The sequence below is a fragment of the Pongo pygmaeus genome, chromosome 4 (genome assembly GCF_028885625.2).
Source record: "Pongo pygmaeus isolate AG05252 chromosome 4, NHGRI_mPonPyg2-v2.0_pri, whole genome shotgun sequence".
Taxonomy (NCBI): domain Eukaryota; kingdom Metazoa; phylum Chordata; class Mammalia; order Primates; family Hominidae; genus Pongo; species Pongo pygmaeus.
Genome location: NC_072377.2, coordinates 58,286,353 through 58,303,101, shown reverse-complemented (window position 1 = coordinate 58,303,101; position 16,749 = coordinate 58,286,353). Strand labels below are relative to the sequence as shown.

Genomic DNA, 16,749 nt, shown 5'->3' with positions numbered 1-16,749 from the left:
AAAAAAGAGAGAAAAGTATGTGACCATAGCTAATTTGTGGTCATGGAAGTCAAGAACTCGGATCTTCTTACTCCTAGAAAATCCATAGGAACAGCAGGATCACACTTAATCTCAGAGAAGAGAAATCTTTGTAAGTTTCTCCAGCTTAAAGAAGGAAACCACTTTTTGTTGGTTGTCAGGGATTAGTGATGCTCATTTTAAATATGTGTCAAGCCCCTGGGTCAAAACTGTTTAGTAAGGAAACAGGAAGCAATCAGCTGGCCTTTGCTCTAGCAACAGACCTTTGCTGTAGTGAGCTATATCTGGGATTCATCATAGGGTCTGACTACCAAACTGTCACCATCAGCTGAAAGTGGCAGAGAAGATAATTGTTTTACTTTTAGAATCTTCAAAACGAACATGAGATTCTGACAGGTCCAGATGTAAAAGTTCAGTCCTTATAATGCTATGCCTCCCTTCTACTCATTGTTTACTCTCCAAATCCTTGTTCCTAGTGTGTGCTTACCTACAAAGCTGTGATTAGGTGCCTGCCATCACAACTAAATAATGTCCATGCATTATTGATCCAGGGAGTCAAAAACATGAAGGGGATGTAATCAAACAGGACAGCCTCTGAGTCCAGAAAGGACTGAGTTTTAATGACAGCTCAATCAGTGGACGCTGTGTGACCTTAGAAAGCTAGCTAAATTCCCAGTAAGTTGTCAAAAGGGAGGGCTGTCTTCTTGGTATTGTTGTGACGATTTAAGGAATACACTAAGTAAACTCAAATTACAGAGCCAATCACAGAGTAGGCACTCAGGCCATGTTGTTTTCCATTTCTGCTCACCTGACTCCCCATCTGCCCAGTTGCCCATAAAATTAATTTCACCTGCTAAACAGTGAGATTTACCTGGTCACCTTGGTGAGCCTGAATAACCGTGATATTGCCATTCTCATTCACACTATATAGGACTATCTGGCCAGTATAATTTGCCCGAGGAGCGCCAGCAACAAAGTGGGTGCTTTCTCCAGTAGAAATTGCAGCCACAGAGTAACCTAAATGGGAAGGAGCAACAGAGTGATTACCATTGAATATCTGAGCAAAATAAGGTTAAAAGAAGTGAGTAAAGGTGACCAGAGATCCTTTTGTGTCAGATGTGATGCAAAGTTTCTAGTGCTCCTGAATACATCACTGAGGACATGTCTTCCTTTTTCTAAGATGAATTGCTCCTGTCCTGTGACTTGCAGCACTTCCCTGTGTAGGTGGGACTTCTACCTATAAAACTGCCTCTAGATTCCACGCTGTCCTCATCAGCCACCTATGAACCTGGCATTCAACGAATATTTCTTGAACGAATGAATAAATGTATTTAAAAGGTGGTGTTGCACAGTAGAAAGAACACAGGTCTTGGAAACAGTCTGAGGTTCAAATTCTGGATTTGCCACTTACTAGGTTGTTGAACGTTAGACAAGTTGTTAATCTTGCTATCTCTCAAAGGCAAAACATCCCTGAAAGACTTGTTGGAAAGATTTAAATGTTTATGTAGATAGACTAGCCAGCTCAGGAACTGTCCCATAGTAAGTCTGCAAAATCAGTGGCTGCTTATTATAAGAACAAGAAGACTAAGAGCTCTAAAATACTATAAGACTATCACTTACTGTATTGACTTTTGGGAACTATTTCCATTTTGGAGGAACACAATCATGTTCCAGGAATTACAACCACTTGACCAGCCAGAAGAAACTAGTGAGTATAATATAGTATTCCAATAAGCAGTTATGCCTTAAGGCCCGACTGGCAAAGAGACAACATATATATGTGTAATAAATATGATAATTAGATGACAGTTCAAGGATTTTGCTGAACTCACCCTGAGATTCAACAAAGAGCTGGTTTAAAGCAAGGGAACTTAAGTTTGCTGAGCCAATTATTACTATGCCTTACCTAAATATGAACTGTGATTTCTGTCCTGCAGAATTTGGTCAAAGGCTTGTTTAGGAAAGATCAAATGGCCATGAGATGTCTTCTGGACAATGGTCCCACTCCAGCCAAAAGCTCCCACTGCACCCAGCATCAGAATATCCTAAAATAATTGAAAAATGAAGATCATTGAAACAAATTACCCTTAAAACATAAGAATGCAGGGTAGGCAAAACATTGAAATAAATTGTTTAGATTTATTAAAAATGATGAAATATATATGAACATATATTGATATATCTTAGAATTGTCTTAATATATTTGTGCTAGAGAACAAGCCTTCCCATTGGCTGTGTTATTTTGGACTTTATTTAGTATGACATGTTATACAGACAAACCTTTGTAATACCCTGTAGTACAGGACAGGTACATAGCCATCTTCAAATTTCCCGTTCAAAGGCATATATTTGCCAATGGTAAACCCTTATGAACTTTAGAAAGGAGTCAGAAGTGAGTCTCTCACTCCACATATTTATAAGGAAAGCTCACAGCCGGATATGAGACATGCTTGAGAAACAGGAAGTACTGACACAGGAGAGACGGAGATGCTGCTATCCCAGACATGGCTCGGGAGGCCCTCTTCTGACCTATTCTACTTTCAGCTTTCTTCCTCTCTCTTCCTGACCCCTTCTCAAATGTTCCAGTATATTCCTATATTCCATCTATTTGATAATAGCACAGCTACAAGAGACACCTTTAGCTGTGACATTCAATCTATTGGAAGGAAAATAACCATTTGTCAGCCCTGTGGGGAGGGCAAAGGAGGAAGCCTACTCTGGATTGACTTGAAACCCAATCTAAACAGTCAAAGCTATAAATCATCAAAGGAGGCAGATTTGGTGAGGATGAGATACACTATTTTTAATTTTTTGTTCTTCTATCTTAGAACATACCAAAGATAAGATGTTGGACTAAAAAATACAAGCCATGAAAAATAGCAAGTAAGGAAAAGATGTGTTCTACTTTGAGGATAAGAGACCATGAAGTTATGTGAATGACTGTAGTAAATTGAGGGACTCTGGATTTGGGGTGCATGAAAGGACTTCAGCGTATGTACAAAAACCTCATGGGATTGTGTGCAAAATTCTCTGTGCATAGATTCATTTACATTTTTTCTGAGGGAAAGATCCATAACTTCTATGAGTATCTCTAAGGATTGATGATCCAGAAAAAGTCAGTTTCTTTGATTCCAGACAGAAAACAAGCTGTTCTTGGTCCTCTGACCTGCTGATCAAATCCTCTGACTTCCTATTGTTCCTTAAATATTTCCCAGGATCTCTTTCTTTTTTTTCCCCCTCCTTTCACTATCTCTCTCACCTCCTGACTCAAATTAGAATCGGGGCCCAGGAGGTGGATGTTTCTGAGAGATAGAAATAGACTTCCCTGAGCTGAAAAGACAGTGTTGTACTCCAATTCCATCTCACATTTTTCCTACCTCCTTATTTTTTCAACTCTTTTCTGTCTGCTCTTAGAAAAAGATACTATGACAACTCAGAATTCGACCATGACGGTGATGACAAGAGTACATGTTTTTAACAAACATTTCCAGTAGTTAATTGATTCAAAGAAAATTCCTGCAGGAATAATACCTTAAGTTAATACACAGTCTGTGCCCTGGAGTACTCAAAGACTTTCTGGTATACTATCAGTTTTCCCCCATATAAGATCCCTGTGAAACAGGGAAGGGAAGACATTATTAACCTTCAAATTTTAGAGGTAAATCAGCAGCACAAAGAAACTAAATGACCGTGACTAGGAATCAGAAGGGCTGATCCCTAGATGGCTGTCTTCCCATTTTATGTATAAGGCTACTGTGTCTGGAAGTGTTATGCCAAATGACAACATGGCTTGAAGCTATCTGATATACACACATTTTGAGAAGAGTAATCTGCGCTGAATCCTACTTGTGACATTTCCATCTGAAAGTTGTCTCCTCCTTGAACAGTACCTGGAACATTCAATTTTAAAAATTTTATTACTGTCAGTAATTTCAAATCAAGTTTTCAAACACAAGAAGGCACGTATGTACACACATGCCTACAAACACAAAAACAACACACTGTTCCAATACTCACCCCAAAATACAGAGCTTGTGTATTCTGGGAAGAAGAAATTACTAAGAAAGTGTTCTAGCAGGTTATAGAAATAACAATACTTCCAAGATAGTGTTCAAAGTTGGCATTAATCTTAATTGAACATTAATGTATTTCGCAGAATATGTATGACGTTCTTGATACCAAAGGACACTCAACAAAGGGTATAAGGTAAGGTGAAAACTGAGATAATAATTTTTTAAAAACTTGATCATTACTAGCTAAGAAACTGAATTTTTAGCTTTGAAATATTGGTACTGATAATGTACACATATCTCAGATGCAGTTGGAAGGGCTGGGCAATTGATCTGTAGTGAAGACTGCTGGGAGATAATTGAGTTAGCTATTAGGAGTCAGAATTCAAGACTGTGTAGGAATTTTACCAATTGGGAAGTTTATTCTGGTTCTGTATATGTGCTTGCCTCTGTCACTAACACTGTAAGATGCAATTGGTACTTATTTTTCATACAGTGTGATCAAAATGGCTACGTTTCACTAATCTTCACAAAAAGGAAGCTAAATTACTGGACTGACACTTTAATATAGAAAAGAAGACAAACTGTACTGTACAACATAGTCTTATTTAGAAGATAAAATAATTTACACAGGATGAGTAGAGATAATTTTTAATAAAATAGAATAATGCTCCCCAAAGTCCGTAAGAGCAAATAATGCTCAAAATCATTTCTAGCTAGCTTGTAGATTGCAATTGTTCTCATTCATTCCACTACAAACAAATACAATTATCAGTGTGGATAGCCTAGTGATTTTGTGTTATCTCAGAGTACACTGGATTTAAATGGTTATTTAAACAACTTTGAAGCACCATGGAATACTGAAGAAGCAATAAAGCTTTTTGGGTAATTCCAGTGGATAATCAAATCATATATGAATGAATAATTTATGCAATTTCTTTAGCCCCAGACTCTAAGGCTGTACCTGATACATAGGTTTCCAATAACATATGGTCTTTATTGCAAAGAGTTATTTGGGTTAACCATCAAAAACTAGGATTTGGGTCATGTGTTTTTTTTTCTTTCAACCAACTGTGAAGTGTGTGCTAGTCCCCCACACAGTGAGCTCCTGAACACGTGATCTTTCTGCACTAACTAGATTTTCCAAGGCCACCTAAGTAAATTATTTTAGGTCCTATAAATAAAATGCTTCCTCAAAAACTGAACTATTAAAAATCTTTGCTGTATTTTTCTAATTTTAAAAATATATATGCTTACTGTAAACAAATTCAAGAATTGTAGAACTTATATAACACAGTGTAAAAAGGCAAAACTATTTATGATTCTAATAGATAGATATTAATACACTGTCCCCCAAAAGTCATAACAATTTATCATCCTGTCAACAGTGTATGAGCTTCTTTGCTTCCTGATAATCTCTCCAGGATTAAACATTATTATTCTGTGTCATCTTTTAGGAAAAACATATTGTTGGTTTAATTTATATTTTTAAATACTTACTGAAAGTATTTAGAAATATACTTTGTAAATTGGGAATATTTTCTTATGTTTATCAATCATTTGTATTTTATCACTTATAAACTATTCATGTTTTTCATCCATTTTTCTTACTGATTGTAGTAGCTCTTTTTATACATGGTATACAAGTTAACATTGATAAAGCAAATATGTGATAATAAACAATTAAACATTTTGAAAGAAAATTCTTGAAAGGAGGTTATTTTTTTACCTTCAATGCTGAAAATTTGTTCTCCTAATGTCCCAGCCTTTTCTAGTAGAGCTGCTTCATCAGACACATTGAAAAAGTATCTTTCTGTTGGAATACTAGCGATTGCTTTTATTTCTTTTATTAAATTTTTAGTATCAAGGGCGTTTCTGTTTAAGTACCCAAGAACCTTGAAAATAGAGGAAGAGAATGTACAGTCATTACTGCTGTACATTTTCCCTATGAGTACATTCTAGTCTATTTTGAACACAATAGTCCCTCTGGAAAAGCAAATCAAGCAACATTTCCATAACCCTTTATTTAGTAGACAGGATTGAAAATCATCAAGAAGCAGAGATAGAGTAAGAACTTTCTTTTATATTCAACTATGAACAGCCAATGGGAAAGTGCAGCCTTGAGAAGTGATGCTATAAAGAAAGATTTACCCAACAGCTGCAGGACAAGTAAAAAGTAAAGCCACTTACTGCTATGCCAAACCTCAGTATATTGTCATGGTTGCATTGATCAATCACAGCTTTCAACATTGAACCATCATGTGATTCACCGTCAGTTACAACTACCATTACTTTGGTAGCACTTCGTCGTCCACCAGAAGCTGCTGAATAAGCATATTTTCTGTGGCAGATAAAATTAAATAAAGACTTGCTATCAAAATACGAAGTTAATATGAGAACCTCTGGTTTAAAATAGAAACATGAAACTAGCTTCTTTAAATACAATCTATTGTAACTCCATATTAACTCTGGCGACATATTTAATGTTCCATTTGTAGCTTGTAGAGAAACATACACAAATGTAAGTCTTGCTTGACATTAAAAACAATGTCTTGTGTGTCAGGGCATATGCGTGTATATGTGTGCATGTATTTATCCCAGTATTCCTTAGAATTCTTTTCTTCTAAGAAAGTTGAATTAATGAGTATGAATCAATAGAGCAAAGATATTTTTGTTTTTTTTAATAGTTTTATTTTATTTTATTTTATTTCCTTTTCATTATTATTATTATTATTATTATTATTATACTTTAGGCTCTATGGTACATGTGCGCAACGTGCAGGTAAGTTACATATGTATACATGTGCCATGCTGGTGCGCTGCACTCACCAACTCGTCATCTAGCATTAGATATATCTCCCAATGCTATCCCTCCCCCCTCCCCCCACCCCACAACAGTCCCTGAAGTGTGATGTTCCCCTTCCTGTGTCCATGTGTTCTCATTGTTCAATTCCCACCTATGAGTGAGAATATGCGGTGTTTGGTTTTTTGTTCTTGCGATAGTTTACTGAGAATGATGATTTCCAATTTCATCCATGTCCCTACAAAGGACATGAACTCATCATTTTTTATGGCTGCATAGTATTCCATGGTGTCTATGTGCCACATTTTCTTAATCCAGTCTATCATTGGTGGACATTTGGGTTGGTTCCAAGTCTTTGCTATTGTGAATAATGCTGCAATAAACATACGTGTGCATGTGTCTTTATAGCAGCATGATTTATAGTCCTTTGGGTATATACCCAGTAATGGGATGGCTGGGTCAAATGGAATTTCCAATTCTAGATCCCTGAGGAATCGCCACACTGACTTCCACAAGGGTTGAACTAGTTTACAGTCCCACCAACAGTGTAAAAGTGTTCCTATTTCTCCACATCCTCTCCAGCACCTGTTGTTTCCTGACTTTTTAATGATTGCCATTCTAACTGGTGTGAGATGGTATCTCATTGTGGTTTTGATTTGCATTTCTCTGATGGCCAGTGATGGTGAGCATTTTTTCATGTGTTTTTTGGCTGCATAAATGTCTTCTTTTGAGAAGTGTCTGTTCATGTCCTTTGCCCACTTTTCGATGGGGTTGTTTGTTTTTTTCTTGTAAATTTGTTTGAGTTCATTGTAGATTCTGGATATTAGCCCTTTGTCAGATGAGTAGGTTGTGAAAATTTTCTCCCATTTTGTAGGTTGCCTGTTCACTCTGATGGTAGTTTCCTTTGCTGTGCAGAAGCTCTTTAGTTTAATTAGATCCCATTTGTCAATTTTGGCTTTTGTTGCCATTGCTTTTGGTGTTTTAGACATGAAGTCCTTGCCATTCTTATACATCAATAACAGACAAACAGAGAGCCAAATCAAGAGTGAACTCCCATTCACAATTGCTTCAAAGAGAATAAAATACCTAGGAATCCAACTTACAAGGGATGTGAAGGACCTCTTCAAGGAGAACTACAAACCACTGCTCAAGGAAATAAAAGAGGATACAAACAAATGGAAGAACATTCCATGCTCATGGGTAGGAAGAATCAATATCGTGAAAATGGCCATCCTTCCCAAGGTAATTTACAGATTCAATGCCATCCCCATCAAGTTACCAATGACTTTCTTCACAGAATTGGAAAAAACTACTTTAAAGTTCATATGGAACCAAAAAAGAGCCCGCATCGCCAAGTCAATCCTAAGCCAAAAGAACAAAGCTGGAGGCATCACACTACCTGACTTCAAACTATACTACAAGGCTACAGTAACCAAAACAGCATGGCACTGGTACCAAAACAGAGATATAGACCAATGGAACAGAACAGAGCCGTCAGAAATAATGCCACATATCTACAACTATCTGATCTTTGACAAACCTGAGAAAAACAAGAAATGGGGAAAGGATTCCCTATTTAATAAATGGTGCTGGGAAAACTGGCTAGCCATATGTAGAAAGCTGAAACTAGATCCCTTCCTTACACCTTATACAAAAATCAATTCAAGATGGATTAAAGACTTAAATGTTAGACCTAAAACCATAAAAACCCTAGAAGAAAACCTAGGCAATACCATTCAGGCAAATATATTTTTGTTATAAATTTTATGCATTAGGCTTGTGTTTACTTTTTCAATACTTATTTTTTTTAAAGTAATAGATATCCACAGTTAAAAAAAATCAAAGTATTTGGAAAGGTATAAACCAAATGTGACACTAAACCCCTCTCCACAGGTAAGCACCATTATCAGTTTCTTGCGTTTCCTTCTAGAAAATGTTTTATTTAGATGTAATATAGGTACAGGCATAGTCTACCCCTTAAACTTTTACTCAAATGAGGGCATATTCTTTTTTAAAAAATGTTTTATTTCCATAGGTTTTTGGAGAACAGGTGGTATTTGGTCACATAAATAAGCTCTTTAGTGGTGGTTTGTGAGATTTGCACCCATCACCTGAGCAGAATACACTGAACCCAATTTGTAGTCTTTTATCCCTCACCCCCTTCCCACGATTTCCCCCTGAGTCCCCAGAGTCCACTGTATCATTCTTATGCCTTTGCATCAAATGAGGGCATATTCTAAACAGTTGTTTTTCACTTTGATGGAGACCTTTCCATATCAGCACATGTATATATATGAAGGTCTCATTCTTTTTTTAAATGTCTGCATAATATTTTATTTGGAGGACCATATGAAGGAAGACTGGTTTATTTAACCGGTTCCCCATTATTGGATGTTTAGGCAATTTTGAGTTTTACAAGTAAGGCTGTAATAAATATCCTTGTGTATATATCTTGGCATACTTTTTCAAATGGGATAAAATCTTAGCAGTAAAATTATTGGGACACAGGATACACACATTTCAAATTTTAATAGACAGTATCAAATAATTAATAGATAGTATCAAATAAAGAAAAAACATCAGAGCATTCTATGTCTTGAATACTTTGAGAAGGCAGTTGGGAAAGTTAAATCTTTGATTTTAGGATATTTATAAGATATTACATGATGTTTAAATGAATTTATATGAAGTAAATGAAATGAGAAGACCTTAGATTAAAACAGTAGGAAATGAGGCAATCTGTCATAACGTGTTAATATTCATCAGAGACTCAGACAAATTGAGCTCATGGATCAGTTGGAGCAAATTAACAAAGGCCACAGAATCTTAAACATATGAGTTTAAGTTTATTATAAAACTGAGCATATCATTTCCTAAAATCTTTTTTGTATTCTATAATGTAGACTATAGAAACACAGAAAATATTCTGCATTTTTTGGCCAAATTTGAATTACACTATTCACATCAGATCCTTTTTGAGTGTCACACACTCTTCATGATACACTGTAAATTTCATGTATGATTCTAAGGTTTTTGAGGACAGAAACTGCGTCTCATTTAGTTTTAATTACCCACAGTGCTTAAAACAATAAACTACAACTGTAGGCATTGAATGAAATGAGGTGAATGAAAACATGGCAACATTTACTGAAATAATTTCAGATTATCTTCAATGTTTTAAAGAAAGAGATGAGAGACAGAGAGAGAGAGAGACAGGCAATTACATTCTAGGAGGGATGAGTAAAATGTTGGGTGATTGTCCTAGCACCGGGCAGACTAAAACCTGTTAGCTTGGGAAATAGTGGGAAGAGGGAGATAGACAATGGCATAAGGGAGAAAACCAAAGTTTTGAAAGATGATGAAAGCCAGGCAAATCCTTCCTCAATGGACAGTGGCCACTGTCCCGGAGAACAAAGCTCGCCAGGGCCCCAGGCTCCTTCCAGGGAAAAATGCCACTCCCACCTTCCCTGCTGAAAACCGGGCCATTGCAGTTTCTAACTCCAGGAAGGCCATTTTTCATCTCAACTTCTTTGTCCTTTTAGTCCAGTTTGCTGGATCCAGGAAGGGCGCTTCACCTAATGGCAGCTGACCTACTGACTGGCCAGCAGCTTATGAGATGGCCTGGCCCAAAAAACCTTTATTGTCCCTGAATAGAGACAGTAATGATGAACCAAACCAATCATATCTTCTCTTGTGGGGAATCTGCTTTTGAGACATTTGGGATTGTCACCAGTTGATGGAAGTAGCAACTGAAATACACACACAGAAAAAGAAGACAGATAAAATGGGAAATGCAGAAATAGAAATGACAGGATGTGGCCACTGACCAGATGTGTGACGTAAGGAAGAGTGGAAAGAATAAAGGAAACCAAATTTTTAGTTCGAATGACTGGGCAAAAGACAGTGGCATGAATCAAAATGGCAAGTTCATGAGGAGTGGTGGGGAAAAGAATAAGGCCAGTGTGGGACAGATTGAATTTGGTAAGTGAGCCAACACTCCAAATAAAAATATTCAGCATCAGCTAGATGCCAGTGTGAGTTTTGGGAGAGAGTGTAGGGCTGACAACATAGCAATGAGATAACCCAACAGTGCTGCTGCTGATGCCATGACAGTGGATAGAATTTCTACAGGAGAAGGGCAGTAAAGAAGAGAGGGCTCTGTTTAGTGAAGAAAAAATAGGAAAAGGAGCTAGTGAAGAGGCAAAAGAATTTGGCAGGAGTTCGAGAAGTTTGTGGTGTCATGGCAACTTGGTTAGGAATAGCAGCGTATGTTCATCATTATCAAATGTTCAGAGGAGCCAGAAAGGATGAGGTTTGAGGTGGGACCACGGGGTTGGGGGATGAAGAGGGTCATGCTTATCTAGTGGCAGAACTGTTAAGTTTCAAGGAAGTAGAGAGAGGGAATAGAGTTGCTTTTTTCAAAAAGAATTATGGTGGTGAAAATAAGGAATGCACAAGACAAAGAGAGAGAATAGGTTTAAGGGAAGGCAAGCTTGTTGTTCTCATTAATTTGTTTAACAACCGGAGTGTGTTTAGCATTTTTGTGAATGAAGGTATCTGGTTTGCAGGGACATGGATGAAGCTGGAAACCATCATTCTCAGCAAACTTACACAGGAACAGAAAACCAAACACTGCATGTTCTCACCCATAAGTGGGAGTTGAACAATGAGAGCACATTGAACAATGAGGACACAGGGAGGGGAACATCACACACTGGGGCCTGTCAAGGGGTGGGGGACTAGGAGAGGGATAGCATTAGGAGAAGTACCTAATGTAGATATGGGTTGATGGGTGCAGCAAATCACCATGGCATGTGTATACTGTGTAATGAACCTGCACGTTCTGCACATGTATCACAGAACTTAAAGTATAATAAAAATAAAATAAAAAATAGAGTGAAGAGAAAGGTCAGTGGATCTGAGAAAATAGAGAAATTGAGATAAGAATCAAGAGAGTCCTGTATAGTTATAATTTCACATTTCCCACTGATTGTAATCAGCCTAATAAACTTAAACTTGTATGTTTAAGATTCTGTGGCCTTTGTTAATTCGCACCAAGAGATGCATGAGCTCAACTTGTCTGAATCTCTGATGAATATTAACAAATTATGACAGATTGCCCCATTTCCTACTGTTTTAATCTAAGGTCTTCTCATTTCATTTACTTCATATAAATTCATTTAAACATCATGTAATATCTTATAAATACCCTAAAATCAAAGATTTAACTTTCCCAACTGCCTTCCCAAAATATTCAAGACATAGAATGCGCTGGTGTTTTTTTCTTTATTAGTTCTGATTTAAGTTAGGTACCAGGTATATTATTTTTGTCTTTTCCTTACTTTTTCTTATTTATTACATAAATATAATGTTTTATATTATGAAAACATTGGCCTATTAGCACCAAAACTTACCTTGCATATTGAATTGCTCCGAATGTGTTTGTGAGGTCCCCACCATATTGAGATGTCTGGGATGTTGCTACAATCATTTCTTCTTTGGTTTTATATGTGTTCAAGTTAAACACAACTCTTGGATTATTGGCATACTGAATTAACCCCACCTTCAAAAGAGGAGACATTTATTAATGGGCTGTCATTACATTAAAAATAATTTCTACTTAACCAATAAAATAAAAATCAAAAGTACATTTAGACATGGGCCGGTAGCTTTAAGGCATCACTTCCAACTTTGTTCTCGATAGTTACTTTTCTTTCAATGGAATGATTTATTCTCTGTTAGAGGCCATCAGTGTACAACAGCAGTACTATTGCCAAGAAAGATGATGTGCTACAGTGTATGATTTGATTCCCAAGAGTAATATTTGTAGTTTTTAATACTGCCATATAATATTTTAATATGGATGACTATTAGAACACTGTTTTTAACAGGAAGATTAAACTTGATATAAATAAACTTTCTAATTACCAATGGACAGAAGCTCGCGAACAACTATAAGCAATCACAGATGAAAAGTAACATCTCATCAAAGGATAGTAACGATGTAATAAATAATTAGAATTGAATACAACAAAAACCAATGTGCTCCTAATCAGTGTAGTCAATTGAGGTCTATTTATTGTGCTGGATTTCCTCTATTACGGGCGGGCTTCAACAACACTGGAAAGAAGATGCTATATGTGCATATGGGGCAGGGAGTTTCTGGCTTTCAGAGAAAATGCCGCTGGAGAGCATCTTATTTGAGAGAATTTCTGAACAAGATGTTTGGGAGCATTCCTTAATCCTAGAGATCAACAAGGTCACACCCTTCTGTTAATGTCCTTGTTTGCAGGCATTGAGATCATCCTCTAAGCCTAGGAGATGGGCTTTCCAGAACAGGAGTGGCAGTGAGGGATCTCTGAATGGCAATAAGAGGCTCTCTGAAATACAGGTCAGTATGTAAGGAGGTGGAAGCGGTGAGGACTGGATTTCTGAGTTCCATCTGCTGTGTTTTGCCAAGGGGGCAGTGAGCTAGGCACTGGGAAGATAGTGAGAAATATAATATTCCTGGACCCCTTTCTCTAGGGATGTAAGACTTGAGAGGGAGGAAAGAATCAAAAATAACTGAGAATTTCAAAGTCTAATATGAGAGGAAGACGGTAGTAATCCCATGACAGAGCCCCAGGACTTCCGTGTGAAAAAGAAGAAAAAAGATTTAAAGAAATGTGGTAGGTTAGAACTTACAGGAAGGTCAAATTTAGGCTGTAAGAAAAGAGATTGAGTTAAACCACTTCTAGAGAGGAATCAGATGCACTGTGGTAGGAAGACACAAAAGAGGAAGACTGTGAATTCTATATAGGAGACTTAAATAAAATTAGTCACATTATAAGGGTAACTCATTTAGAAACAGGAAATAAGCAGATACATATGAAAACTTATAAGGGGCTTTAAGAGTGGTGCTTGCTGGAAACCAGTGCTATATGCAGTTTTATTTAGCAGAATGTCCTGGAAAATGCCCACAGGGAAATTTCCAAAGCTTCTGTGGGTATTGAGATACTCTTGGTACTGAAAAGCAATTTCAATGGGGGAAACATATAACAACATGTTATAATAGTGAACAGGAAAGCAGAAAAGCAAATTTCAATAAAGATAGCTGGAAAGCATTTAGGGAAAAATATGTCAACAATTTGTATTAGATGTTGGACATTAGAGTATAAGATGCAATCCATGAACATACACTAGTAACAGTGAACTGGTCCGGGTTGACACTGGTTCAGTATACTGCTATAACCAGAATGGCTCAGGAAATGGCAGATTCAATCAGAAAGGAAAAAAAAAATCCAAAACCAGAAACTGAACTTTAAAATAATACTATTGAGCTTTAGGTGCCTACCTCAAGATGTAAAAGCAAATTAAAGACTTCTTAAAATATAAAGAGCTATATAAAATTATTGAAAAGACCTTTTCTGTAGGCAAAAGGGCAAGCTAAACTGGAATATGATAAATAACTATAAAATATTATCATAAATGGTAGAACTATGCTTAGTGACTTATTTATACAAATTTCAGAATTCAATAATTGTTTTACTAGCAAGGAATAAACAAAAGAAATTAATTATTAGTCCAAATGGACATAAAAATACATATTGAATTTTAAAATGTAACTCATGGGTTAGAAGGGAAAGACAGGAAACTAAAGAAAGATTAAAATGTTATATCCTGGCCGGGCATGGTGGCTCATGCCTGTAATCCCAGCACTTTGGGAGGCTGAGGCAGGTGGATCACCTGAGGTCAGGAGTTCAAGGCCAGCCTGGCCAACATGGTGAAATCCTGTCTCTACTAAAAATACAAAAATTAGCTGGGTGTGGTGGCAGGAGCCTGTAATTCCAGCTACTCAGGAGGCTGAGGCAAAAGAATCGCTTGAACCCAGGAGGCAGAAGTTGCAGTGAGCCTAAATCGTGCCATTGCACTCCAGCCTAGGTGACAAGAGCAAGACTTGGTCTTAAAAAAAAAAAAAAAAAAAAAGTTATATCCCATACCTTTAATGCTTGTGTCAGAAATAGAACTCTAAGGTCAAAAGACCAGCATCGGGCAAAGCCATAGGTAGAATAACCCAATGTAGTAAAAGTTTCAATTAACTTTAAAAACTACCATCAAATGCATTTAAAATGGGAATTTGGCAAATATAAAAATTAAGACTTCATAGCTAACAATATTTTTTTCAGAAAGAAAGCCATAAGTTAGTTTATGCATTTCTGCTGGCCATACCTGTGTCTTTGTGGGGCCTATATCCAGGCCTTGTACAAATTTTTCCAAAAAATTCTTTACTGCATCCCAAGGATAAATACTATTTGATTCATCACACACAACCACAACATCTATGAGGGAAGGGCAGGCTACACAGGAAAAGAAGAAAGAAGCAGATTTCCACAGGTAAGTCACATTTCACAGCCATATAAAAATGAGACTTAAGGAGGGTTTGGGTGCCACTAGTTGATAACCTTTTCCCCCTCCTTTAACTGTAAGGCATTGCTCAGACCATCTGCACATAAATAACTTACGCTGAGCTGCAGGTGAGAAGCTGGCTGAGAGCTGAAAATCAGGACTGATGTCAGAACACACACCCGTTGTGTAATACTGATTCCCACATTGCTGTGCCCACAGAGGACCACATGTCTTCAAAGAAATGAGAAAACAATCAATGGAAACACAGGAAAAATGCTAACCTTCTACCTCTCCATTATGGAGCTCAGAAATCATCTCTACTCTTTTCTAAGATACTAATAATTGTCAACTCAAAACCAATGAGTCAGTAATGCCTTTGGGGAAAGCAGAAGTGATGGAGAAGGTGGCAGGTGCTCTGTGCCCAGTGGCAAGCCTTGCGGGAGGAGGAGTGCCGAGACTGTTGGGAGCAGGTGTCAGTGAAGGGAGGAGCCTATGAGGTCTCCCAACAAGTGAGATAAAACAGGTGCTTTCCTTCCAGAGAACACCAAGGAGGAGAATGCATGCAAGTTCACTTTTTGTCTCTCATTTACCTGGGCCTCAGGTGCTTCATCTGTAAAATGAGGATAATCACACATTCTATCTTTTAAGATTGTTGTAAAGATTAAATGGGTCTATAGATACAAAACACTAAGAACAATGCCAGATAAATAGCAAATGCCATATAATATTGTTAGCTAGCATCATTATCATTGTTCTTGTTGAACATTAGTTTTCTGCAGTTCCTTCCATTCATACTGCTCAGCAGAAACCATAAACCTAATGGCAGTAATGCTTGAAGAGGGCTTGGGGTCAGGTATAGACATCATGGTGAATGAAGAACCCATGCCTATGTACAGACCACTATGTTTTCTGCCTGCCCACTGGTATGAAATAGGTTGTGTTGCCAGATTCCCTAATTTATAAAAGAGAGTTGAGAGGGCAAATGTTGTGTGAAAATTCAGTTCAAAATTACTCCATATGCTAAGCAAACACAAATGAGGTTCACTGACTACCAGTTTTTAACTTTGCCCACTTGCCAATTAACTGCAGTCACTAATGCTGAATGGCACTTATCTTCTTGCTCACATTATACCTGCTCCAATCCTTAGTATCTCCATTAATGCAATCCCAATTCTCTCCTTGTCAGGAGTCCTTGAATGCCAAAAACTCTTGATTAAATCATGATTAAATGACACAGGAAACATTAGATTAAATAACTTTAAAATTGATAGATGAAAAAAGAGACAAGTGCAAAAGAGAAATCTAATTAAGATCCTAAAAAATGCCTACAGAATTTAACATTACGTAAAGTTGTGAATCAGTTATTAAAACTGAACAGAAGAGTATGGGCTTGCAAGAAGTAATTGGAAAAATAAAAGAAAACTTATTTGACCCAGTTTAACTGTCAAAGGGGAAGCAGCTTTGGCCATATTTCATGTGCAATGAACAAGGCATAGTTTTCTCCTTAAAAAACTGATTTATTTTGCCAATTAA

At 37.1% G+C, this 16,749-nt stretch overlaps 1 protein-coding gene across 2 annotated transcripts in view; it reads right to left on the bottom strand.

The window, feature by feature from the left end:
- Positions 1-16,749, bottom strand: part of ITGA2 (integrin subunit alpha 2) — a 115,007-nt gene that overhangs the window by 33,893 nt on the left and 64,365 nt on the right. For both annotated transcript variants that reach the window (XM_054489139.2, XM_063664813.1), the window contains 8 exons: positions 15,333-15,447; positions 15,040-15,167; positions 12,246-12,394; positions 6,219-6,369; positions 5,758-5,923; positions 3,832-3,908; positions 1,925-2,063; positions 890-1,035 (listed from right to left, as the gene is read on the bottom strand). In XM_054489139.2, coding sequence (XP_054345114.1) covers positions 890-1,035; positions 1,925-2,063; positions 3,832-3,908; positions 5,758-5,923; positions 6,219-6,369; positions 12,246-12,394; positions 15,040-15,167; positions 15,333-15,447 — 1,071 coding nt within the window. The remainder of the gene's footprint in view (positions 1-889; positions 1,036-1,924; positions 2,064-3,831; positions 3,909-5,757; positions 5,924-6,218; positions 6,370-12,245; positions 12,395-15,039; positions 15,168-15,332; positions 15,448-16,749) is intronic.